The sequence below is a fragment of the Callithrix jacchus genome, chromosome 15 (genome assembly GCF_049354715.1).
Source record: "Callithrix jacchus isolate 240 chromosome 15, calJac240_pri, whole genome shotgun sequence".
NCBI classification, from domain to species: domain Eukaryota; kingdom Metazoa; phylum Chordata; class Mammalia; order Primates; family Cebidae; genus Callithrix; species Callithrix jacchus.
This window is the reverse complement of record NC_133516.1, coordinates 45,540,546-45,567,489: the sequence shown is the minus strand read 5'-3', so window position 1 is coordinate 45,567,489 and position 26,944 is coordinate 45,540,546. Positions and strand designations below refer to the sequence as shown.

The 26,944-nt window shown below is 39.0% G+C and overlaps 1 protein-coding gene across 1 annotated transcript; it reads left to right on the top strand.

Annotated features, from left to right (window-relative positions):
• The first annotated feature begins 8,929 nt into the window (after positions 1-8,929).
• On the top strand, positions 8,930-23,828 carry LOC144579552 (cadherin-related family member 3-like). The gene is made up of 5 exons (XM_078351392.1): positions 8,930-11,043; positions 13,614-13,721; positions 14,424-14,709; positions 20,743-20,845; positions 22,410-23,828. The coding sequence occupies exons 1-3, from the start codon at positions 10,904-10,906 to the stop codon at positions 14,464-14,466; spliced, it is 291 nt and encodes a 96-aa protein (XP_078207518.1). The 5' UTR covers positions 8,930-10,903; the 3' UTR covers positions 14,467-14,709; positions 20,743-20,845; positions 22,410-23,828.
• Positions 23,829-26,944: the final 3,116 nt, after the last annotated feature.

Below are 26,944 nucleotides of genomic sequence, written 5' to 3'. Positions count from 1 at the left end.
TATGTATTTATTTTGAAGGGAGGAAGGCAGGAAGGGAGGAAAGGAGGAAGGGAGGGAGGGAAGAAGGAAGGGAGGGAGGGAAGGAGGGAGGGAGGGAGGGAGAGAAGGGAAGGAAGGAAATCAGGCAGTGAGAGAGACATTGCCGACCTGGATCTAGAGGTCTACAAGTTGATTTCTTTTCTTTTTTTTTTTTTTTTTTTGAGAGAAGGAAAGAAAAAAAAGGAGTGAAGGAGAGGAAGAAAGAGGAATAAAAAGAGGGAGATAGAATGGAAATGTTGCTTTATTCTAAAAAAAATGGCTATTAATAATGGCCAATCAATATTTCATTTAAACCTATGAGTAGGTGTGATGTGGTATTGACAAGAATGTATATTTTGTGTATTTAAAGTGGATAGCTCTATAAATATTTATTAAGTTTACTTGTTCCAGATCTGAGTTTGAGTCCTGGATATCCTTATTAATTTTCTATCTCATTGAGTCTAAGTCTTTATGTATCTGGGTGTTAGGATTGTTAGCTCTTATTGTTGCATTGATCCTTTTACCACTATATCTTTGTTGCTTTAAAATCTATTTTATCAGATACAAGAATTGCAACTGCTGCTTTTTATTTATTTATTTATTTTATTTTGCTCTCCATTTGGTTGGTAAATCTTTCTCCACCCCTTTGTTTTGAGTCATTGTGTATCCTTGCATGTGAAATGGGTCTGGATGTAGCATACCGTTGGGTTTTGGCTGTATCTTTTGATTGGGAGATTTAGTCGATTTAAATTTAGGATTACTGCCATTTGATGGTGACTGGCTGTTTTATCCATTGTTGATGTAAATTCTTCTTTATGTTGATGCTCTTTACTTTTTGGTATATTTTTAGAAAGGCTAATACTGGTTGTTTCTTTCTATGTGTAATGCTTCTTTCAGAAGCTCTTGTAAAGCAGGCCTGGTGGTAATAAAATCTCTGAGTACTTGCTTGTTCATAAAAGATTTTATTTTTCTTTCAGTTGTGAAGTTTAGTTATGCTGGATATGAAATTCTGGGCTGAAAGTTCTGTTCTTTAAGGATGTTGAATATTGGCCCCCACTCTCTTCTGGCTTGTAGGGTTTCTGCTGAGAGATCTGCGGTAAGTCTGATAGGCTTCCCTTTGTGGGTAACCTGACCTTTCTCTCTGGCTGCCCTTAGTATTTTCTCCTTCGTTTCAACCCTGGTGAATCTAACGATTATGTGCCTTGGGGTTGCTCTTCTTGAGGAATATCTTTGTGGTGTTCTCTGTATTACCTGGAGTTGAATACTGTCCTGCTTTGCTAGGTTAGGAAAATTTTCCTGAATAATATCCTGAAGAATATTTTCCAGCTTGGATTCATTCTCTCCATCACATTCAGGTACACCTATCTAACGTAAATTTGGTCTTTTCACATAGTCCCACATTTCTTGGAGACTTTGCTCATTCCTTTTTATCCTTTTTTCTCTAATCTTGTCTTCTCCTTTTATTTAAGTTGGACTTTGACCTCTGATATCCTTTCTTCTGCTTGAACAATTCGAGTGTTTAAACCTGTGCATACACTTCTCGGAGTTCCCGTATTGTATTCTTCAGTTCCATTAATTCACTTATATTCCTCTCTAAGTTGTCTATTCTCATTAGGATTTCATCAAACCTTTTTTCAAAGTTCTTAGTTTCTTTACATTGGGCTACAACATGTTCTTTTAACTCACAGAAGTTTCTTATTATCCATCTTCTGAAGCCTGATTCTGTTAATGGGATGCGCTCGTTCTCCATCAAGCCTTGTTCCCTTGTTGATGAGGAACTGTGATCCTCTTTAGCGGGAGAGTCATTCTGATTTTAAGTATTCTCAGCCTTTTTACGCTGGTTTCTTCCCCTCATTGTAAATTTATCCACCTGTCATCTTTGTAATTACCAACTTTCAAATTAGGTCTCTGAGTGGACGTCCAAGTTGTTAATTCCCAGGGCCGAAATATGAGCAACCCACTGCGCTGGCCAAAACAGCGGTGTTAAGACTGCTGGTGCTTTTCTGTCCGGGAATTTCCAGTCTGGCTTCCTTGTTGAGTCCGTAATAGGCGATTCTGCCTTCCCAGAGCTCCAAACATTGGTCAGAAGGGAAACCAGTCCCATTTACTCTGCACCAAGAGCTGCTGCGCTGAGGTGCCAGCAAAACCACTGTGCCGGCCACAAGAGTCGCGCTGGCGACCCGTGTGTCTCCTCTACTGGGAATCTTCTGCTCTGTGAGTGACAAAAATTTGTCTGAAAGTGTGGCGTCTTCTTGTTCTCTGTGCTTTCACTGGGAGTTTGCAGCAGTAGCAAAATGTCTGTTGGGCACCTGAACATTTACAGAAGAAGGACAAAGTAATGTCTGATAAACCATCTTGAAAGGCTATGCCTTTGATGACGTATCAATGCTCTGCCCATGCACCTTACGGCCGCCACCATCTTGGCCACTCTGGATTGCCCCAACATTTTATTATAGAAAATTTTAAATATACCAAAAAGGTGAAAGAGCTGTAAAACTGAAAGCGTGAACACCCATACACCCATCACTAGATTCTATCATTAATACTTTACCGTCTCTGCATTATCATAACATTACTCATTTTTCTATCTATATATAAATTCTTATTATTATATTAATGCACTTCAAAGTAAATTGCAGACACTGTTACCCTTTCTTTGGCAGTTTGCATATATTTTGGAGGTAATGTTGACAGACTTGACAAATTGGGTGTCGGTTATAATGGAAAGAGAGGGATCAAGATAGTTTCTAAGTTTTTGGCCTGAGCAACTCATTAAAGAGGAATGGGGTGGAGGAGGAAAATTGTGTGCTTTGTTTTGAACATGTTTAGATTGAGAAGCCAATTAGACATCCAGCAAGAGCAGGCAACTAGATTTAAAAATATGTAGTTCATCAAAGACATGGGGCCTGGAGTGTCAATGTGGAATTACCAGTGTGTACAAAGTGTTTACAGCCTGGAACCAAATGAGATTACCTAGTGGTGGGGGGGTTGGGGGTTAGAAGGAAGAGGAGGATTGAGCAAATGAGACTGAACAGGACCAGTACAGTAAAAGGAAAATCAGGAGAGTGGAGTGTCTCCCAGGAGTATATGACTGTCACTGGTAGAGGGTTATGACTATATGTTGTCCAGGTTCTTGGCATTTTGGACAAAATGCCCAGCAAAGCAAAGAACAAATGAGGCAATGAAAGAATAAAGCAGGGATTAATTGAAAACAAAAGCACACTCCACATTGTGGGAGCAGACCTGAGCAGCAGCTCAAGGGCCAGGATACAGAATCTTCTTGGGTTCAAATACCCCCTAGAAGTTTCCCATTGGCCACTTCCTGCTCACCTCATGTAAATGAAGTGGTAGCCCACAATCAGTCTGATTGGTTGCAGAAAACAGCCAACCAGAAGCTGAAGTGAAGTTACAAAGGTTGCAAAAAGCAACCAATCAGAGGCTAGGGTGAAGTTGCAAAGTTATACTTCTATGCCAATGAAGACTCTGCCTGCAATCAGTCTGATTGGTTGTGGACAGCAACCATTCAGAGGCTGGAGTGGTTATAAAGTTGCAAAGAAAGACTGGCCCTGCAATCAGGCAGATTTATTGCAGACAGCCAATTTCCCACCTGCCATGCAGAAAAGGTGGGGGGGTTGGAAGTAGCCTCTGATCCTTTTGTTACTTAGGTGTGGAAAGTAAGGGTTTTCCTTTCAATTTAGTTTGAGGAAGTCGGACATGAAACAGTCTTAGGTTCCCTGCCTCCAGACCCTATTTTCCTGCCGCAGGATGATGTGTTTCAAATAGAGATTGGTCAAATCCAGTTCAGATGTTAATGGAGATGAGACCTGAGATCATTAATCACTGAAGTGGCAAAACGCTAATTGCTAGAACTCGGACAAGTATCTGGCACATAGGAGGTGTTCAGTGAGTGAATGAATGGAGATCTTTGGTGACCTTGATAAGTGAGAATGAAAGTCTAATTGGAGAAGTTTCAGGAGAATGAAAGGTGAGGAAAGTACCAACAACAAGCAGAGACAACTTTCAAAGAATTTTCCTGAAAAGCAGAGCAGGGAAATAGGATAGTACCTAAAGGACAATTTGGAATCAAGGGGAATTTTTATTTTGGAATGATGAGAAATATTATAGCATGTTCTATATGAACAGGGATAATCCAGTAGAGAGGAGAACATGAATAATGCAGGAATTAGTGACAACAGTTGGAGTGACGTCATCCAGGTGTAAGTGGAGGGCCTGCTGTCAGAAGCACAGTTTGTTTAGAGAAACAGGGAGGAAGACAGGGTATAAGGGGACATATGCAAAAAGTCAAGTAGAGTAATTGCATGTTCATTCTGCCTTCCAACAATTTTGTGTGTGTGTGTGTGTGTGTGTGTGTGAGACAGAGTCTTGCCCTCTTGCCCAGGCTGGAGTGTAGTGTCATGATCATAGCTCAATGAAGTCTCAACCTCCCAGGCTCAGGTGATCCTCCCATCTCAGCTTCCCAAGTAGCTGGGACTACAGGCACATGTCACCACAACTGGCTAATTTATTTTTATTTTTGTAGAAACAGTGTCCTGCTATGTTTCCCAGGCTGGTCTTAAACTCCTGGGCCCAGGCAATTCTTCTGTTTGGCCTCACTAAATTCTGGGATTACAGGGTGAGCCACTACACCTGACCAATAATTATTTATTGAGCACCTATTTGTCCCAAGCAATGTTCTAAGAAGTGGGGCTTTAACAGTGATATAAACAGATAAAAGTCTCTGCTCTCAGAGTTGATATTCTAATGGTAGGTAGATTGCTCATATATTTTGGTATATCAGATGCTTCCAAGTGTGATGGAGCAAAATAAAGCAGTGAAGGGGATAAGGAACTGTATAGGGGAATGGTTTGCAATTTTAAAATGATAATCAAGGATTTTAAATACAGTGGCAGTGGCTATTTTCTTCTGATTGCTTCTACTCAGTGAAATAAGAAATGAGGCCAGCAGCAGAAAGTGAGGAGAAGGGGAGAGCTGTGGGGAATGCGGGAGACTTGAAGAAAGGGGAAAAGGCATGAATTTGCTGCCTCCAAAAGAAGGAGAGGGAATTGTCCATAGAAATGTGAAAGGGAAAGGAAACATTCAGAGAAGAGGTGGAGGATATAAGGGAGATTTCTGATGAGAGACTAAATTTTTGAGGACACACTAAAAGGATTTGATGAAATCAGTGGGATAAGAAGTCCTGGCAATGAGGACTGAACTTCCTGGAATGACTGAGGTATGTGAGGTTTGATGGACATGTCCTGATGGTTGCTTAAAGGTGGCAGGAGGTGGATAGTCTGCACTGATTATAATTTATGCTTGAGATCAGTCTCTTAGGATGTTTAAATGTTTGATATAGCCATTGCCCCTGAAGGAGAATAAGGGTGGCTATCTTTTGGGAAGGAGAAAGAGCTCTTTGGGTTTCATTAAAACTCCCTGTGGTCAGTGTCAAGAAGGAGAGGATGTGAAAGGGGTGGGAACCCATCCAAAAAGTTACTATATAGGAATCCATAATTTAAGTGTATTCACAGAAGTAAAATGAAGATTTGTCAATGGTTAACCTGTTCAAAGTAAACAGCCAACAAAACAAAAATGTTTTTGCTGTTCATACGATACCACATCACTTGGGTAGTGCCAACCCACACAAATCCTTTCTCATATTTATTAAGAAGATGAGATTATCTAGGGATGCAAACCTTTTGCACCTAGTAGAAAAACTAACTCTTTGGGCTACTTGATGCCAATTTACATAGCAAGCGTATGATTTTCTTTTACCTAATTGGTTTATGGTCCTGTAGACGTATCAATGCTCTCATAAAATTGTATTATCTGTGTTTTTCCTTCACACAAACAGGCAGTGGGCCTTGCTTTTCTTAATTCATAGTAGACTCTCAGGAAATGTTTGCAGAATCACTTGAGAGATTAATTTCTGTGTTGCTCCATGTCCTCCTGGTCTTTTACCCTAACATCATCTTAAAATTTTATCTTTTTGTGACACCAAGAGAAAGGCGGGAAAGGTTACAGTCATATGATATGCTGTTAGAACATTTTGTTATGTGATGAAATATCATTTAGTTTAGGCATACAATGGCCAAATGAACTTAAGAATGGAGACAATTATCTGGGGTATTCAAGCTAAAAAACAATTTGGCTTGAAGTAGCTGTATCATTGTGGAAAAGTGATTTTTAAGAATAGCTTTAATTATCTAGAAAATATCTTTAATTCTCCACATGAAAGTCAGATATTTGGAGAAAACCACGATCATAGTTTAAACAAATATTTTGGGGGCAGTTGTTTACTTCATAGGTGCACAACTTGCAACATCCTCCACAAGATGGCATGCAAGTTTGTAACATACCATAGCCAGGAGTCATGCGGTTGCTAGATCATTTTGCAGCAAGTAATAAAGTCAGAACAATTGCACAATGAATTATTATTTTCTGTGTTACACACTGCAAATGAATACATTCTGGCAATGTTTTCTACAAGTAAAGATGATTCTTTTACAGAGGTATGTATGTCTCTGAATGTAATTATTTGATGAATATATAAAAAGAAATCAATAATTTAAGTCTTTATGCAAGATGAAGATTTGGTGTCAATTAGCATGTTTAAAGTCAACAGTTTTTTGAAGGCTCAAGACAAAACAAACATCTGCAGCTCATGTTTGAAAAATAAATTTTTTAAAGTCTAAGGAAATTAGGAATAAGGAATTATAATAAAATACTTATTTTTAGGAGGATTTATTTCATTGTTTTAAAGTATTCCTGAAAATATTTCCTGGAACAGCTGAGAAATAGCATGGCGATTCATGCTGAATATTACTGTGGTTCTTTATCTTGACTGCAACAATAGAACCAAGTGGAATGCTTTTAATAAAACACAAATGCCAGGGTCCCTTCTCATACCAATTAAATCAGAATCTCTGGGGGTGGGCCCAAGCATGAGTATTTTTTAAAAGCTCCCTAGGCATTCTGATAGTACTTTATGCATCAGAGTTCACTGACAGCATTGATTGCATTCTCCTTTGCTCATGGCAGGCATCACTAATTGAACCTGAGCTCACTTTTTCTCTCAGTACAATGCTCTGAGTAGCCCTTACCAATCAATTCAGAGATGAAATGAAGTCCACTTGCTATCAGACTTACCAAAGAATATGGGAGGGACAGAATTAAATGGTACTCACATAGAAGGTGATTGATTTCTTAATGTGGTAACTAACTTTGCTTCCTAGTATGATTCAGACCAAGAACTATTTCAGCTTCTACAAGAAAGGAAGTTTCAGAGAATGCAGAGAACAGTATCCATGGTCTTCTCACATCCCTTTGGATACCTTTTTGCCATTTTTGTGTGGTGCACCCCACTCTGTACCAACTTCAGTGTGCTTCTACTTCCATCAGCCAGAAGAGATGGCTGCCTTTGGGTGTTTCTTGCAGGTTGAAAAGCGAAAAGTACATTGGAATTTACATCTCCCTGGAGTAACCCTTAACCACTGAATGAGTATGAAAGCCCCATTTCTTTTCCTTGCGTGGAGACAACTCTGAGGCAGAATGTGCACTCCTGAGCTTGCATATAGGGCCAAGCTGAAGCTTCATCTGTGGGATTTTGCAATCAAATTTTTGCTTGGCTTCCTTGCCATCTCAATCCCTCTTCCACAGTTTTTCTGAAGCAATTACTAAATCACTTGCACACAAATTTTCATCTTAGGGTCTGTTTCTGGGAAAACCTTAAGACACATACCAAAAATTAAGGTTACTGGGCCCCAAGAGAACCTATATAAACCAAGTTTTAGATCATGCAGAGCTAAGCCATCTAATGGAAACTGGGAAAGAATGATGAATACTGGTCCACTCAGATCCATGAAAGATGCAGGTCTTAAATAGATTACTGGATTGAGGTGCAAAAAGTAGATGTGCTATAGCAAGATCCCAGACTTGGCTGCACTGTGAAATTACACAGTTTAACAAATATTCGTTCCCAGGTTAGACTGCCACGATTCTGATTTCATTGGTCTCAGGTGTGTTCTGGACATTGTCCCATTTAAAACCCTCCAAGTGGTTCTATTTTATAGCCAAAGTTGAAAATTACTTTAAAGGAACGAGATTTAGAGTACATAAATATTACTTTGGTCAGCCTCTTAGAAATTCACATTTCTAGGCCCCCCCTACACCAAGTATTCTGATTCGGTAGTTCTGTACATATTATATTTATTTTCAGATGCCTTAGCTGCTATCAGGGAAACAGTAAACACTTGGGTAAGTCCCCTGAGACCATCTGGCTAGGTCAGGGATGGCAAATCAGATTCTGCTTGCATACATTCTCTTATTGATGGATAGAGGCTCTCAGAAGTATTGAGAAGGATTCTGAGACCGAGTCTGGGTTCAGCAAGCAAAGATACTACAACGAAACCTTGCATAGAGGTCTCTAGCTTTATAGCTAGCTGTAAGTGTACTAGAGTGGTTAATAAGGAGTTGTGCTAGGAAGGATGATGCCTCCAATAGTCCAGTGGAAGTGTATAGGTAAAAAACCATTCCTATTGCTTATAAAGCGAATGTATGAGAGGGATCTAATACACTCTGGAGGAAAGGAAAAAGGATTTCATTTGAAGTCTCAAGCTTTCAAGGGCAAGCATATGTCTCATGTACTTTTTTTTTTTTCTGAGATGGAGTCTCTCTCTGTTTCCCAGGCTGGAGTGCAGTGCTGCAGTCTTGGCTCACTGCAACCTTTGCCTCCTGGGTTCAAGCAATTCTCCGGCCTTAGCCTCCCAAGTAGCTGGGACTACAGGCATGCAGCACCACACCCAGCTAATTTTTTGTATTTTAGTAGAGACAGGGTTTCATCATGTTGGCCAGGATGGTCTTGATCTTTTGAACTCATGATCCACCCACCTCAGCCTCCCCAAGTGCTGGGATTACAAGCATGAGCCACTGCTCCTGGCCTGTCCCTGCTCTTGAAACATTGAGCTTGCAAGCAGTTGGAGAGGCTGTAATTTTTCTCATTGTATTTGACCTGAAGTTCTGGCTCTGACATTTTCAATTCCCAAGCTTCTCTAAAAGCAAATAGTCATGAACAAGCCTTTCAGAGAAGGGAATAAAGAGGATTCTGTAGATAAGTCCATCCAGAAAAATTGATGGCTCCTTTCGACACACATTCTCCCCTGTAATCTGTTCTCATGCTTCAGAACCTGGGAGTTGGGTTGCCATTGTTATTTTATGGCTGAAATATTTCTTTACTAGTTGATGGTATCATTACAGATACAGTGGGAGGGGAAAAAAACAAATGAGAAAAGAATCTAAGTTGCCTGGCCCCACAGAGAGTTAATTTCTCATCCCTAGGACTGCTTTCCTGTTGGGGGAATCTTTCATTTAGGTGGCTTTCCCAGTGATGGCCCTGGCTGCCTAGCAACCACCATCTCCAACCCTTCCCTAAAGGACGGCAGGAGTTGTTCATATCAGTGTCATCAAATTTTTTAAAAAAAGAACATTGAATTTTATGAAAAATTAAACATCATAAAGATGTAGCTTCCCAATTTACATTGCTCCCAAACAATTATTGACAAACGTGTGACACTGAAATTGAATTTGGAACTGCAAATTTTGGAATGGCTACAAACATAGATGCAAGCATCTTTAAAAAATTATGCATATTTATATATAACCAGACCCAGTGTGTGTGAGTACTCTCAGGTAATTTAAACACAACCCTGTTCCATCCTTTCTCCATGAAACAAGCATTATTATTCCTGCATTTGCCTTAAAAGTAAATGTGTGATAGATTTGCCTGTGTTCCTGAATGCCAATATTCTACATTGTTCTAAACAAAGAGGCAAAATCAAGTCCATCTTATTTATATGTATGGAAAAGGATGGTATGAATTAAAATAAGTCAGAACATGATGATTCATCAGAAAGTCGATAAATTAAAAGGTCACTAGTTTCTCCAAAAGATTTTGAGATTGCTTGCAGTTCTCACGGGCTTAATTTTCTCTATTAAATGATCTCTGTGTCTACACAATTATTAAATACGTAGCACTCAGTGTAATGAACTCCTGATATTAATCTTCTGACAGATTTTTGCCCTGGCTTTTTCTAGTCATTTGATTCTCACCTAGATTAGGGACCCTGACTTCTTTCTTGAGAAGTTTGTCTTAGGGATACTATGTGGGGAACAGAGAGGTGCTATGTAAAGTGACGAAAGACTCAGCTCTCAGACTGGGGACAAGCCACTTGAATTTTCTAACCATCAGTGTTTCTATCTGTGAGATAGGGATAATATCAGTATGTATGACATAGAGTTATTGTGAGAATTAAAAGATGACATATTTGAAGCGCTTAACTGAATAACTGGAAGGTAGTGTAAATGAAAGACAATGAGAGGTTAAGAAAACAACGTGATAAAATATTACCCGTGCCTACACACACAAATTCAGATGAACAGACTTCTCAGTATTTCATATTTTTTTCTTCTTCAGCTCCACGACCTCCCTCTCCACAAAAGCCCATCCTTTCCATCAACAAGCAAACAAACCAAATTATCCCTGAGTTCTTGTTAAACAGTCAGCCTGTTTCTCTAAATGTAAACTCCTTTTTATTTAATTTTAGCATTGGGTGAAATGTTGTGAGAAATGTTTAGATAACATACTGAATGTAAGAGAATAGGAAAATCCATTTTTCTATTCTTGAAAAAGAATAAAAACTTTAAAGAATTGAAACTTGAAATTGGTTGAATGGAATATAATTTCATCATCATCATCATCATCAATGACAAGCATTTACTGAGCATCTATCATATATGGGGGTAGTCAGGGGAGTGGGGATGGGCTCAGAGCACAAAGAGATTTCAGGCCTGGTTTTTAGAGATGCGTGGAATCTTGCCAGGGAAGTAGTTGATGTATCTGCAATATTTTGCTTTCCCTTTACTGTCCAATAAACAGTACTTCATTTCCCCGGAGGGCTCTGGCTTCACAATTGATGGCATTGGAACAATTTCCACAGCAGCAGTTTTTGATTTTGAAAGTGAATCTAGAAGGTAAATACTGCTACTGGGTTTTCATTTGAAATGACAGTTCTTTGGTTCATATTTCCCTTTTCATGAATATTTCCCTCATCTGGCCTTAATGTGCTCCCCAAATTAAGATGCTTTTGGCATCTTTTGGTTTGTTTGTTTGTTTTTAATGAAATCATCACTTAACCTATAGTTGCATGGTGGCTGGTTCATGCCAGACTTGGCTGTTGCAGCTCCTTTGTGCATCACCCTTTTCTCGGAGTGAAGCCAGGATTATATTGGGAGTGGCATTTGCATCCTGCTGTGGAAGTAGGTGGGCACTCCTCTCTGGATACCTGTGACACAGAATTCATTCAGTGTAATACAGTATCTTTAAAACGCTAATGCACCGATGTTTTCTTATATTTTTCACATCTGCCAAGGGGGTAGCCACTGGTTCAAGTTATTATTTTTATTTTTATAGGGATTTTTGTGGCCACCCTTTTCAGTCATATGTTTTGCATCAATGTACTTCATAGGAAAAGGAAATGGACCTTTAAACCATATTGCTCCTGAATCTGTTAAGAGATTATTTTCTGTTACAAAAGTTAAAGACAGGATATATCCTAAGTGTTAGCATCTTTAGAAGAAAAGTCCAGTGGAGACAAGCTGCGCACACATCATATGAAATTACCTTTCAGTGAAACAGATTTGGAGTTCAAAACTGGGATGTGCTTTCTTTTCTTTTCTATTTTTTTTTTTTTTTTTTTTTTGAGATGCAATCTCACTTTGTTGCCCAGGCTGGAGTGCACTGGTGCAAATTGGGCTCACTGGAACTTCCGCTTCCTGGATTCAAGTGATTCACCTGCCTCAGCCTCTTGAGTAGCTGAGAGATTACTATCCTGCACCACCACGCCCAGCTAATTTTTGTATTTTTAGTAGAGATGGGGTTTTGCCATGTTGGCTAGGCTGGTTTCTCTAATTCCTGACTTCAGTCAATCCAAAGTGCTGGGATAATAGGTGTGAGCTACCACGCCTGGCCAGAAAAAGGGATATACTTTCTTCTGACAACTTCTTCAAGTCAGCTGAACAGTATGTCTAAACTTGCATTAACTTTATATAATTTTTGAGTAGAAATTGCCAAAATCTTTATCCATTTTCCTTTAATCCCACTGCTCTGCCCATGACAAACAGTTATTTAAATTATCTTATAAATCTCCCTGGGAATAATGGATTTTATACATTATGGTTTTGTTTTTCTTTTCTTTTTGGCCTGGTATACCTCATGGAAGCGTGATTATGCACATGCAAGATATAAATCTTTCCTTTTTCTCAGTGTCATTTAAATCAGAGGAGCTGACATGGGGTAACTTAACCTCTGTTTGCAGAATTTGAATAAATAAGTATTTTGCTAAAGCTTTGCAATGGGTTCTCATTAAAATTTTACAGAGAGCACACTATTCCTTAATTTTCTTCTTAGCTGCAGAGCTTCTAAGGTCACTGAGCAGATCTTTAAGTGAGAGTCAAGGAAATTTTGAAAAGTCTCAATGATTTTTATCAATTCTCTCCTTTCAAAAGAGATATAGGGGCCATGAAATCACTTGTTCAAATCCCGATGAAAGTGTTAGAAAGGCTCACTGCTTTCTTCCTTCCTTGCTGTCATCAACTCTCCAGCATTCAGCTAGACCCAATGTAACTTGAACTCGTCAGTGCTGCAGATCTTGTCCACACCTTATTCTTTCTATTCTTTTAGTTAAGACTTCCCAGAATTATTTTTAAATGTCTTTATCTTTAACAGTGATTGACTTGTAGTTTTTTATCAAGAGTATCTCATAGATTATCTTCTTGTAGGAAAAATTATGAAATAAGAGGGATATTGAAGACTGGGTTAATTTTTAGGACAAATAGAAGAAAAAACAATCAGTTTGGTCTTAGTTGTACATTTCAAGTAGGTTTTTCATTTTTCTGAAGGGGTAACCAACTCTCTCAGTTTGGCTGGAACAGAGGAGTTTTCTGGGATGGGAGATTTACAGTGCTAAATCTCTGGACCCGGACAGTCCTGGGCCACTTGGGAGAGCTGACCACACAAGAGCATACTTTATGGATGTGAACACTTATCTTTCCATTAGGAGACATTCAGTTTCATCATTTCAAGCACTTTTATGTCTCAAACCCCTACATATCTCTGTTAAAATAAAAACCCATTAGTCATCTAACTGTCCCAGTATGTCCTCATAGTCAGTAAACTGTTTTGAAATGTTCTTAACACCTTCTCCTTTGCATTTGTCTGTTTTCAAAATGGAAACGTCAGTGTTTGGAAGGTGAGAACCCATAGCCATAAGCTCTGTTTGCTATAACACACTAAGGATTTCCCTTTGCCTTTTTATTGTTTATGCAGATTAACAGACTTTTCTAAGTTCCTGCTTGTCCTTTCAACTGACTTGACGGATATGGTCCTTAACAAAATATTAGCCATTTCTAACAGTTAAAATAACTGGCTCGACTGACATTTTAACTAGTTGAATCGATCGTTTTAGCTGATCAGATTCTACTCCTGTGAAAGCCTGTTCGTTTCTATAAAATCTCAGCTGTCTTTCTTGTGGCTGCATTTTCAGTTTTTCACTGGTTATTAAAGTGGTTGATCCTGGAGGACTGTTTACCGCTGGAAATCCAAAGCTTTTTCTCATCAATGTAAACAATAAGGACCCCATTCTTAGCTGCAGGTAAGATCATAAAACATAATATTTTAGTTTGACCTTGAAAATTGAATTTGAAAATGTTTTGCAAATTCATTATTAATTTTTTTTTGTTTTCTGTGTTTGTTATTTTCTGAGAAGGAAAATAAGCAAGTGAGATGTAAACAACCACTTTAAGATGTAAGATTTTTTAAAAAGGGTTTTCTTAAGAACTGAAAGCAAACTGGTTTTAAAGTATAAAGTGTATTGACATTGCAATGGAACGAGGTGTTGTTAGTGCAATATGTTCTTAGTGTCTGACTTGTGCTGGATTATCTCTCTCTACCCTCAAAGGAGATTCTGGCTAATATTATCATCAAGAAGTTTAAAAAACCATATTGAGGGTCAACAGTGATTCAGCCTAAGAACCAGTAAGAAGCTGGTTCTTACAGAAGGCTAAGAGCACAGTGATTAAGCATATAGGCTCTAGAGGCAGATAGGCTCCGGGTCAAATCTTCTGTCAGCCACCTTGATATTTATTTTTAAAAATTACCCTAATGTCTTACAATTTCCATTTCCATGTCTATAAAATGGGGACAAAAAATGGCCATACTTCCTATGGTTGCTGTGAGGAATAAATGCAATAACACTTAAAAAATGCTGAGGAGTCTGTCTAAACTGTAGGTAAGTTCTCAATAAATGGGTTGGTTGGTAAGCTCATGGTCACCATTTCCACTCTCATCATTGCAGTCTCCAACCTCCTACTCTTGCCATCACAAAGCGTGGAAAATAATACACAGCAAGCAAATGCCACTCATAATCTTTCCTTTTTAAACAAGTTTATTAAATATTGAAAATGCTGTCTCGAGTGTGACTTCTATAAACTCAACTTGGCACAATAAATTTGACATCACACTGGATGAAGAAATTCCAATTGGGAAGAGGATTGGAGTATGCCAGGCAGCAGATGATGATAACCTGGGGGATTTAACCTTTGAACTTGATCCAAGGAATGATTACTTTGCAGTTGACAAAGGTAGGTTGAGAAATGCCCTTGGCAAATTATACATCCTATTGTATGCTATTACTGTATTCTGTTGGTCTTTATATCTCCTCCACAGAGTTTCTTGGAGGTACATATCAGCCTTCTTCATTTTCAGAACCTCAACATGAAGCACATAGTAGATGCTTCATAAACATCTGTTGAATAACTCTCTGTGAGACCCAATTCTTTGTTCACTCATGAGCTAACACATGGCTCTTCATCTGCTACAAACAGGCAGTCCTAGTCCTTCACTTAACATACCCTTCTAGCATATCTTCTCAGATCTAACTAACTCGACTCTGTGCTTCATGTCCAATTTGTTTTTTTGTGTGTGTGTGAGAGAGAATCAGATTGAACTTTCTAGAGTCACTCATTCATTCCTCATTCAATTAGCTGTGGCTGGGGCTGAGAGGGGATCAGATTGTGTGGCATCTAAGGCTTTTTCTAGAGCTGAGTAAAGAAGAAAGATGGCCATCTTAGCACAGAGGCCAGTTTAAGCCGTTGTAGCAGATGCTGTCAATATCCTACTCATACCTCCTCAGGCCTTAACAATTCAGTGCAGGAAGCCCAATTTCCACCTGCTAATATATGCATTTCTTTGCTTGAAGTATTATTTGGTTCTGACATCTACTCTGCCCTGCCCCATCCCCCAAGAAGTGTTGGAGAAATCCCACCTGCTAGGAGTTCTCAGTCAATGAATGAAGGGAATTGGTGCACTCTAGTTCTTTGCCTCTGTTGTGAGACAATTTTGAATGTGCATTCTACACTGGTTTCCAGGGATCCCAGTAATATTAAGTTCTAGCTTCCCACGGTAGTGACTTGTTTGATGATGTACTTTTTATTGGAAGTTTTCCTTCCCTGTCTCACTTTCTTTATGCCACATAGCTCTGATCACCTCCCAAATAAACTACTTGCACTCGAATCCCCATCTGAGTCTTTCTCTAGAGGAGCCCCCAAATATGACAGCCACCATCCCCTCTTACCTGAATTAGTGCACATTTCTCTTAACTGGGCTTCTTCTTTCACCCTTACCTCCTCCAGGAATCTCCACAGAGCAGCTAGAATAATTTGTTTTTAAGTCAAATTGGATCATATTCCTCCCCTGTGTAAAATCCTCCTGGGATTTTCCTTTGCATTTGGAATATAATCCAAATTTCTTACCTCACTCCCAAGGTATTTTCTCTGATGCTTATATCTTTCTCCAATCTCATCCTGTTCCATGGTCCCCTTGGGGTTCATTATACTGAAAGCAAACAACTAGGCTGCCTGCCTTGGGACGTCTGCTCTTGTGTTTTTCAGGATCTGACCACTGACCTTGTTTTAAAAAATCACATTACAGTTTTCATTTCCTTAATGCCTATTTGAATTTTATGTTTTGATTTTCCACACTTGCTTAGTGTTTGTCTCATAGCCCAGATTATAAATTTGATAAATGCAGCGATTGCACTTCATTGGGCATACACAGAATTTAGCACAGTTCCTGGCATATAGTTGGCACTCGGTAAATGTTTGTCGAGTGATTAAGTGGATGGATGTGTGGAAAGAAGCACAGTGAGTTATGGTTCATGTTTTCATTTATCATGTTCTCTACTGGGAACGATCTCCCATTCACCACCATTTTCTTATCCTACATATGTCAAGTCCCAATAAGGGCCTTCCCTTCTGAAAAGTCTTTTGGGTTCCCGTAAGCCAAATATAATTTTGTTTTTATTACCAGCTAACATAATATGATTAATTAGTGTACTGTGGTGATAAACAATTAAAATTGTGCCTGTATTTTGAATCGGTTTCTTTTTCCCTCCCTTCCTTCCTTCTTTATTTTCTTTCTCTCTCTCTATCTCTTTCTTTCTTTCTTTCTTTCAATGAGATAGTGTCTTGCTCTGTGGCTCAGGCTGGAGTGCAGTTGTGTGATCACAGCTCACTGTAGTCTTGAACTGGGCAGAAGTGATCATCCCACCTACACATGGCTAACTTGTAATTTTTATTTTTGAAGAGATTGGTCTGACTATTCTGCCCAAGCTTGTCTCAAGCTTCTGGCATCAACTGATCTCCGCACCTGAGCCTTCCAAAGCGCCAGGATTATAGGCGTGAGCCACCTGGCCTGAACCGATTTCTTAATTCTAATGAATGGGGAATAATTTTCACCTTACCTTTTCCATTGCTACATATGTAATAAAGTAATTTTGAAAATGACAGCATGGGCCAGATTGTAGCAAGATGTGCTATTTTGTTACAGAGCATGGTACCGTGGTTATTGCTACACGCCTTGATGTGGAGAGAGCTGGGTTGCAAGTGTCCAGTCCTTCTCCATTAAGGCTTGTGACTTTGACTGGCAGTGTGCAGCAATTCTAGTAACTGCTTATATCCATGGCATTAATGACAACTCACCTTTCTGTGATTGGTACCTCATTAGGTGAGCTGAGATGGGTGGCCAGGGGCAAGTATTCGGAGTGGGTAGAGAGCAGAGATATTGCCATATTTATTGGCCCAACTGGACATGTGGTTAATCATCAAACTGACTCTTGTTCAGCCTCAGGTCATCGTCCTCAGAAATGACCTGTTGGGCCTATTTGTGTTAGTCCATTTTAGTCACTGTAAAAGAATACCTGAGAATAGGTAGTGTATAAAGAAAAGGTTTAATAAGCTCATGGTTCTGCAGGCCTGTTCAAAAAGCATGGTGCCAACATCCGCTTGGCTTTGAATGAGGCCTAGGAAGGTTTTACTTGTGGCTGAAGGCAAAGGGAGAGCCAGTATATCATATAGCAAGAAAGGGGTGAAGGTGTCATACTCTTTTAAACAACTAGCTCTCCTATGAACTACCAGAGTGAGAACTGACTCTGGATGGGTGGCACCAATACCACAATTCATGAGGGATCCACCTTTATGACCCCAACACCTCCCACTAGGCCCCATCTCCCAACATTAGGAATAATATTTCAAAAATGAGATTTGGAGGGGCCAAACATCCAAACTATATGACTATTCATTACTGCAAGTTGGGTTTCCCGGATCTGAAAATACATGGTAAAAGCTTGAATTCTGGAACCATAGACCTGGTTCTGTCCCTTTTCAGCTGTGTGATCTTTGGTAATTTACATAAGCCTTTGGGTTTTCAGTTTTTTCTTTATAAAAAGGGGTTCTAATAGTACTTGCCCTGCAGGATTGTGGTGAAGAATAAACATTTATTCTTCCACAGTTATAAATCCACCGCAAGTACAGAATGGTAAGGATTCTCTCTTGACCACACCATCCAGATGTTCCAAGTTGGAACCATCCCAGAGAATTATCTGATTCTTGGTCAAGACTTCTCCACTGAGGCGATGTTCTTGATCAACTGCCCATCCCAAACAAGTGCCCAGCTGGGTTCACAAAATACATAATCCTAGAAAATGAAAACAGTCTTACCAAATTCATAGACCCTTTTGGGAAATGGTTTCCTAGATGGTACTCCAAAGTTGATCTGTCTGCTCCAGGATAAATAGGGTATCTACATGCATGCATTATGCAAATGAGTGGATATTTATGGAAAATGCATTATATTTAAAAATAATATCCATCTAAAGGGATTTTTTTTTTCTTCTTAAAAATTTAAACAGGCACACACTCAAGGAGGAAATTGCAAAAGATACAGTAGTTCCAAAACTCTTGTGTCATGACCTTGATGAGCCTCCTGATATAATCCATTATGCTCCTAGCTCAGGCCCAGTTGGTTCTGGACAACTCTTTGAGCAGGTGCCAAATGCCAAAAATGTCATCCAGGTGAGAACCAGTTGCTGTAACTCAAGAGGTAGAGTCATTTTATGGCCACAGTTAAGATGGTGCTGGTAGATTCAGCAAGAGGAACTCTGAGACAGCACAGAGTAATGCAGGGCTCCTCTGCTGTCTTTAAAAAAATATTTTCTTAGAAATAGAGTCTTGCTCTGTCACCCAGGCTGGAGTACAGTGGTGTGATCATAGCTCACACAGCCTTGAACTCCTGTGCTCAAGTGATTGTCCTGCCTAAGCTTCCCCAGTAGCTAGGACTACAGGCATGTGCCACCACACCCAACTAATTTTTAAAATTTTTGGTAGTGACAGGATCTTGCTGTGTTGCATAGGCTGGTCCTAAACTCCTGGCTTCAAGTGATCCTCCCCTGGCTTCGTGGTCCTCTGCTGTCTTGCTGGAAGGCATTTGGACAAGTTCTTTACTATCTTGCTGCCTGCCATCAGTTTCTCCTTCTTTTAATAAATAATAAGCACCAAGTAATTTGTGTCCTAGTTAGTTGTGGAAATGAATCAAAGGGTAAAATCACACTGAGTTCCTTAGAGTTAAGTCTGTGTGACTATGTGTGTGGCAACGGCTCATTCTTCTGGCATTGGGAGCAGTTGATCAGCTCCTCTTTTCTACATCCCCTGGAGATTATACACTTTCCATTGGCAGATGATGGACACAGTAAGTTTTCTTTTTCCTTCCCAACATGGAATTCTGTCATGGAAGAAATCCCTCCTTCTAACTTCTATTTCCATAGGTCTTTCTTTCAAAGTACTAATCCTTGTTAAGTTTCATAACCCAAATATCACCAAGCACCTTCCCCACACTTAGCCAGAATACATGGCTGAGACCATTGGTAACCTTTCTCTTTCTCTAGCCCTGACCCCAGATTTTCGTGGCAAACTCCATAAGCTACAAGCTGAGCTTTTGCATATATTGTGAATTTTGGAAGCTTAGGCACTGAGCCAAGAGGTTTCCTGGGTTGATAATCATTTTGAAATGCAATGCAAACTGTTACCTTTTAAAATGAAGTTTGGATGAAGATGGAGGTTTTGAAAACATGATGCTAAGATTTGGGCCTTCATACGTTCACTTTATATTTGAATGACTATCTCCACCATTACCCGCCTCTAATTTATTTTTATATTTGCACAATTATTCCACAGATATTAAATGTTACTTATTCCTAAGAGCTTTCTTTCATTGCCATAACTGGTTTAGTTTTTCCTGCTAAGGACTTGCATTATAAATTGTACATTCCCTATCAAATCACCTATTAGACTCTGTTGTAATTTCCTACTTCATTGTTGGTCTTAATTAGACTGTAAATTTACACATTTCTAAGTGGTTTATTTTTGTGTATCAGCACCTGCTTGGTGCATGGTGGGTACTCAATATGCCTGAATGGATGGACAAATGAGTCAGATTCTAAACTTTTTCAACATAGTTGTTCCTGAACACCTGGGTACTTGGTGTCCTATTGATCCATCCCAATTTATGCCAACTGAGATTCATGCCCATGCTACTAAATTAGGGCTGTTTTCAAATCTCTGATAGGGGACTATCTTGTTAAGTGCTATATGCCTAGTGCCTACAACTGTACCTGGAACATAGTTAGTACTCAACAGGTATTTTTAAAATGATAAGGAAACATCATAATAAGAATAACTTACATTTTTTATAGTGCTTTAGCACTTGTAGAGTACATTCAAAATATTTTCTCTCTTTTTTCCCCACATTGAAGTTTGGAAAGAAACAAAATATTTTATCTTTTTAAATATTTTTCCTAAGGCCACAACATTAACATGCAATAAAGACAAAACCCATATTTTATTCATTATTATACAACCCACCATTAACATGCAGTAAAGACAAGATACAACCCATAGCCACGATGCTTTGTCCAACAGTAAGCTACACTGGAAATAAATCAAAGATGTGCCTTTGTTTCACAAAAATACCTACTTTTATGTGTCGGTCTGTGTCAGCCTTGGGCATATTCTAATACCATCCCTGTGAAATGAAAATGGTGATATGCTTGCCTTTTCCAGAGTGGTGTATTACTTGAAACATGTACATTTAGCTGGGTGTGCAGGAGCACGTTCCTGTCATCCCAGCTACTTGGAAGACTAAGGTGGGAGAATTGTTTAGCCCAGGAGTTTGAGAATAGCCTGAGGAACATAGTAAGATCCCCCATCTTAAAAAAACAAAACAGAAAACATGTACATTTTAAAAATTTGGTCATTTCTGCTGAAATAATCTTGTTTTACAAGGTTGCTAAAAAGCTGGACTATGAAGACCCAGAGATAATTGCAGCTGGACATACCTATGAAATGATGATTTCAGTATTTGATGACCTACGTCCTTCCCATACAGGTAATCTGGATAAACTTTTCAAGAAGCAGTAAGTGTCTATGCTTTAGACTTTTCAATTTAGATTTTAAAATGTAAAGATCCATTATATATGAGGCAGTTTTGTGAAGTTAGGCAAAGGACGAAGGGAAGAATTAGGTAGACTCATGTTGTAAGTTTTCATTAGACCTGGGAAGTCTCTTTTGCCTCTTAACAGTGCCTTAAGGAATACACAATTCTTAAACACCACTCTGGCTAGAGATCCTTGGAGGTAGAAGGGGCAAGTGATGTGTAGGCCTAACTCTTATGCTTTACCCTTGAATGACTTTATGCCTAGTAATGCCAAACACTTCTCATTTGAAAGAGCCAGATATTGGACAACATGTAGTCTTGAACATATAGGTAATAGGATGTTTTAAAAGTATTTTATTTGAAATATATATAAACCATATTAATGCAAATCATGAGTTACTTGCCAAGTGCCACAGCTCATGCCCTTCACGGAGGTGCGGGGCATGGTTACCCCTCTCTGCCATTTGGTCTTTTCATAACTATCCCACCATTTTGGGTCAACCTGTGTTACAATGAGCCTTTGGTACAGTGAGATTAAGTCCACCCAGATTGTATGATCATAAAACGCTTGGCATCTGTGGATTTAACAGTCGCAGTTTTGCTAATTGTGAACCACTCTTTGGTACATATTTGAATTGTGAGCTATAGATCTAGAGCCGAGTACTTAGAGCGTGGCCCAGCTTAGTTAAACACCTGACACCTGCTTCCCTTTGCTTGTTATTCTACACATCAGAACATACAAGTGCCCCAAAGGGTCATTTACATATCCACCTACGTGTTAACATATTAAGAGTGAATTTGTTGGCTATAAAGGTATTTGTGAAAATAGGAATTCTCAAAATTTTCTGGATACGTTTGTTATTAAGGTCAAGCATCTATTGTATTTGGAAAATATGATACTAAGTAATCAAGCAGGTGGTTAACATCCAAGATATACGATATGGGTGTTTGGGTTGCAAACATAAGTTTAGTAGTAGAATGTCAGCTCTTGGTAAAGGAGAGCCTGGAATGGGGTGGCATTTGAGTTTATTCTGTTGTGAGAAGTCTGAATCATTGGTGGTGATTGCTTGGATCATTGAGAAGGATTCTGAGATTGCATCAGGGAGCAATGAGAAAGAGTGCTTTGTCTGTCATGGAAGGATAAAAGTGGAGTGATGGTCTATACATTTGCAACCAAAGGGAACTTAATGCTGAACTTAACATGTTTGCAACACATCTAGGGCTCAATAAGTCCCTCTTGACTCACTGATAGAAGAGTTTTAATGAGGCTAAGTCTACAAAGGTGATTTATATACTTAAATTACCCAGCCATGTGGAAAGGTGATGTTTAAGGGACAGGGACTTTGGCATGACACTATGCCCAGAAGTATTTTTCTTGTGGTTTCTCTGTTGCTAACTTGTGTTCTGATGCAAGAAGCCTATATTGTAGGCCAACTGACCTTTCAGGATGGATACTTTTTCTTGCAGCTGCTCACATTGATTTTCTAATCAAAAAAGAATCTTTCCTTCTCACCAGATTTGAGCCTTTCCCCAATACTGAAGAGGAAAGACATTTCTCACAATGTCTGGAAGAGGAAAGGCACTGAAGAGGAAAGACATTTCTCACAATACAATGAATGTCACAGATTCCCTGAAGTAAAGGTTCTATGAAGCCCAGATTAAATTTTTTTGTTTGACACACATGGCATGGATTTTCAGCAGAGGCAATAACCGCATTCTTCGGAACACGAATTCTACAAGATAATCCACTAAGGAAGAATTCTGTGGTCAAATAAGTTAGGGAAGCAAGGCATACCTAGACGTTTATAATACCTAATGACGTATTAGAAACCCGAAGAAGTCTTGCCAGAAAGAAATTTTTTACTGCTTAATTAGGATTCTACATTTGACACATTAGCATCTCCATGAAGATATTTTGGGAGATGCTGGTGGACATAGCTTGGTTTAATACTCATTCAGTGACTTACAAGTTTTGTGATCTTTGTCTAAGAACTTAACTCTGTGAACCTCAGTTTTCTTGCCTGCGAAATGGGGTCAATAATACCAATGGCAAGTCAGCACCTTTTGCAGTAAATGTTAGTTATTATTTTACCTCTGTTAAAAATGTTCCCTGTTTGCAAGTTTCTTGCTTTTATGTTGGGACATCAAATTCTTTCTTTTTGACAACTTTGTTATGATAGTTTAAGCTTGTTCATTTCAAATACAGGGTATTTTTGATAACACACAATATACAAACATTTGGCTGAGGTGAATAAAATTTAATAACTGCTTTTTACTTAACCTTTTATAGTTTAAACATACTTTCTAGGGCATGATCTCATTTTGTCTTCATACCCACACTGTGATGTAGGAGATTGAAATTGATGTTCTTCCTTTTATTTCTTTGATGAGGGAACTGAACCTTGGAAAAATTAATCTAGTTGAAGGCCTTGGAGTATAGGTGAACCATGAATAACATGGGTTTGAACTGTGAAGGTCCATTTATACACAGATTTTTTTGGAACCAAATGCAAATCCAAAATATACTATTCAGTATGCAAAAACTGCAAATATTAGAGAGCCAACTTTTTTATCCACAGGTTCTGCAGAGCTGACTGCAGGATTTGTGCATGTGCACATTTTGTTATATGCCAGGGCCTTGGAAACAATCCCCGTGTATACTAAGGAACAACTGTGTATGTTCAAGGCTCAGCCTTGAACATGATTTTCTGAGTCTCTTTCCCTTCCGCTTTCTAGGATATGTATTAAAAGCAGGATTGAGAATGTCATATGCTGGGTTGAGAGTGACACCCCAACAAACTCTCTAATGGAGGAGATTGTACCCATGAAAAATACAATAAACTATCTTGTGTGAAAGATATAATTATCTATTTTAAATGATGTATATAAATACATACATATTTCTACTATATAAAATAAAATACAACATGCAATACATTATGTATTTTTCGCTAGATTGCTTTGGCTGGCATCAAAATTTATCTGGGTTCCTTGAGAACACAGAATCTGGGAGCAGGGATTACTGGGGAGGAGAGGGAATCCCATTCCAGTTTCAAAATTCCATGCTAAGCCTGTTCAGGGGGGCACGGGGAGCTTGTTTGTGGAATAAAACTACAACAACAAAGCATTTATTCAGTGTTCAATTTACAGTACCTGTGACCATCATTGTGAAGGTTGCTCCTGCCAGTGATTTCAGCCCTGTATTTAAAGCTGGACACTATTCATTCTCTGTTCTGGAAACGTCAGGAGGTAAGAGATTCCCGGAATCTATGGTGTTGAAGCATGTAGAAGGAAACACCTACTACATTTCAAATGAGGAGGCCAATGGAAAAAATCATGTACATTTACAAAATGCAAGCAAATAAGAGAACATTATGGAATCCCAGATGCTTAAGTACAAGGCACTTTTCATCGGTAACACCTTCAGTGTATCATCTTGATAGCTTACCAAAGACCACCTTAAAATTTGATGATGTAAGATTTTTGTAATAAAAAACTACACAATATTAGTTTTATTCTGTTTATCTACCCCCTTGCCTTTAAATTAGATCTAAATGCAAAGAAGATAAAAATGATGTGGTCATTGTCCGTGCAATTCAACCCTGTGAACATCTGGGGTCTTGATTTTATGTCCAGAGTGAAGATCTTGGTCAGGGTTCTATCTCAGACATGAATTACTTATGAAGTAGGACACATTTGTTAGTATAGATCAAGGAATGTTAACTTTAGAAGAGACAGCAGAGGTCACACTTGTATCTTCTGTCATCTAAGAGTGGAACACATCCTTTCCTCAGCATTACTTTCAAGTTTGACTTGAAAACTTCAAGGGATGGATGGAACCAGTTGTGTGCTGGAGTTGAATCATACTGGCTTGCAAAAGCCAACTGCTAAATTTTCAGGAATTTGATGACCTGATTATTATTAATATTTATTATGAAAAATAAAATAAACTTAGTTCTAAAAATTAGTTTAAAAATTAGTAAATACTAGAAATTCAGTACTTTTTTTTAACTTTTCTACCTTTCCTTGTGGTTTTTATTTTTATTACATTTTAGGTTTTGGGGTACATGTGCAGAACATGCAAGATAGTTGCATAGGTACACACGTGGCAGTGTGTTTTGCTGCCTTCCTCCCCTTCACCCACATTTGGCATTTCTCCCCAGGCTATCCCTCCCCAGCTCCCCCCCCACCACTGTTCCTCCCCTATTCCCCCCAATAGATCCCAGTGTGTAGTGCTCCCTTCCCTGTGTCCATTTGTTCTCATTGTTCATCATCCGCCTATGAGTGAGAATATGCAGTATTTAATTTTCTGTTCTTGTGTCAGTTTCCTGAGAATGATGTTCTCCAGACTCATCCATGTCCCTACAACGGACATGAACTCATCGTTTTTGATTGCTGCATAATATTCCATGGTGTATATGTGCCACATTTTCCCAGTCCAGTCTATCATTGATGGGCATTTGGGTTGGTTCCAGGTGTTTGCTATTGTAAACAGTGCTGCAATGAACATTCGTGTGCATGTGTCCTTATAGTAGAACGATTTATAGTCCTTTGGATATATACCCAGTAATGGGATTGCTGGGTCAAATGGAATTTCTATTTCTAAGTCCTTGAAGAATCGCCACACGGTCTTCCACAATGGTTGAACTAATTTACACTCCCACCAGCAGTGTAGAAGTGCTCCTATTTCTCCACATCCTGTCCAGCATCTGTTGTCTCCAGATTTTTTAATGATCACCATTCTAACTGGCATGAGGAGGTATCTCAATGTGGTTTTGATTTGATGTGGTCATCACTCTCTAATGACCAGTGATGATGAGCATTTTTTCATATGATTGTTGGCCTCATGTATGTCTTCTTTTGTAAAGTGTCTGTTCATAACCTTTGCCCATATTTGAATGGGCTTGTTTGTTTTTTTCTTGTAAATCTGTTTGAGTTCTTTGTAAATTCTGGATATCAGCCCTTTGTCAGATGGGTAGACTGCAAACATTTTTTCCCATTCTGTTGGTTGCCGATTCACTCTAGTGACTGTTTCTTTTGCCATGCAGAAGCTGTGGAGTTTGATTAGGTCCCATTTGTCTGTTTTGGCTTTTGTTGCCAATACTTTTGGTGTTTTGGTCATGAAGTCCTTGCCTACTCCTGTGTCCTGATGTTTTTGGCTAGATTTTCTTCTAGGGTTTTTATGGTGCCAGGTCTTATGTTTAAGTCTTTAATCCATCTGGAGTTAATTTTAGTGTAAGGTGTCAGGAAGGGGTCCAGTTTCTGCTTTCTGCACATGGCTAGCCAGTTTTCCCAACACCATTTATTAAATAGGGAGTCCTTTCCCCATTGCTTGTTTTTGTCAGGTTTATCAAAGATTGTATGGTTGTAGATATGTTGTGTTGACTCCGATGCCTCTGTTCTGTTCCATTGGTCTATATCTCTGTTTTGGTAACAGTACCATGCTGTTTTGATTACTGTAGCCTTGTAGTATAGTTTGAAGTCCGGTAGTGTGATGCCTCCTGCTGTGTTCTTTTTGCTTAGAATTGACTTGGCTATGTGGGCTCTCTTTTGGTTCCATATGAAGTTCAAGGTGGTTTTTCCCAGTTCTGTGAAGAAAGTCAATGGTAGCTTGATGGGGATAGCGTTGAGTCTGTAAATTACTTTGGGCAGTATGGCCATTTTCACGACATTGATTCTTCCTAATCATGAACATGGAATGTTTCTCCATATGTTTGTGTCCTCTCTTATTTTGTTGAGCAGTGGTTTGTAGTTCTCCTTGAAGAGGTCCCTTACGTTCCTTGTAAGTTGTATTCCTAGGTATTTTATTCTCTTTGTAGCAATTGTGAATGGCAGTTCGTTCTTGATTTGGCTCTCTTTAAGTCTGTTATTGGTGTATAGGAATACTTGTGATTTTTGCACATTGATTTTATATCCTGAGACTTTGCTGAAGTTGCTTATCAGTTTCAGGAGTTTTTGGGCTGAGACGATGGGGTCTTCTAGGTATACTATCATGTCGTCTACAAATAGAGACAACTTGGCTTCCTCCTTTCCTATTCGAATACACTTTAT

What these genes read in the sequence shown, in the direction of transcription:
- LOC144579552 (XM_078351392.1), top strand. Translation starts at nt 10,904, where the DNA reads ATGTATCTGCAATATTTTGCTTTCCCTTTACTGTCCAATAAACAGTAC. An exon ending in TTTGAAAGTGAATCTAGAAG is followed by an intron (nt 11,044 to 13,613) that starts GTAAATACTGCT and finishes CTGCATTTTCAG; the next exon opens with TTTTTCACTGGTTATTAAAG. An exon ending in GACCCCATTCTTAGCTGCAG is followed by an intron (nt 13,722 to 14,423) that starts GTAAGATCATAA and finishes TCATCATTGCAG; the next exon opens with TCTCCAACCTCCTACTCTTG.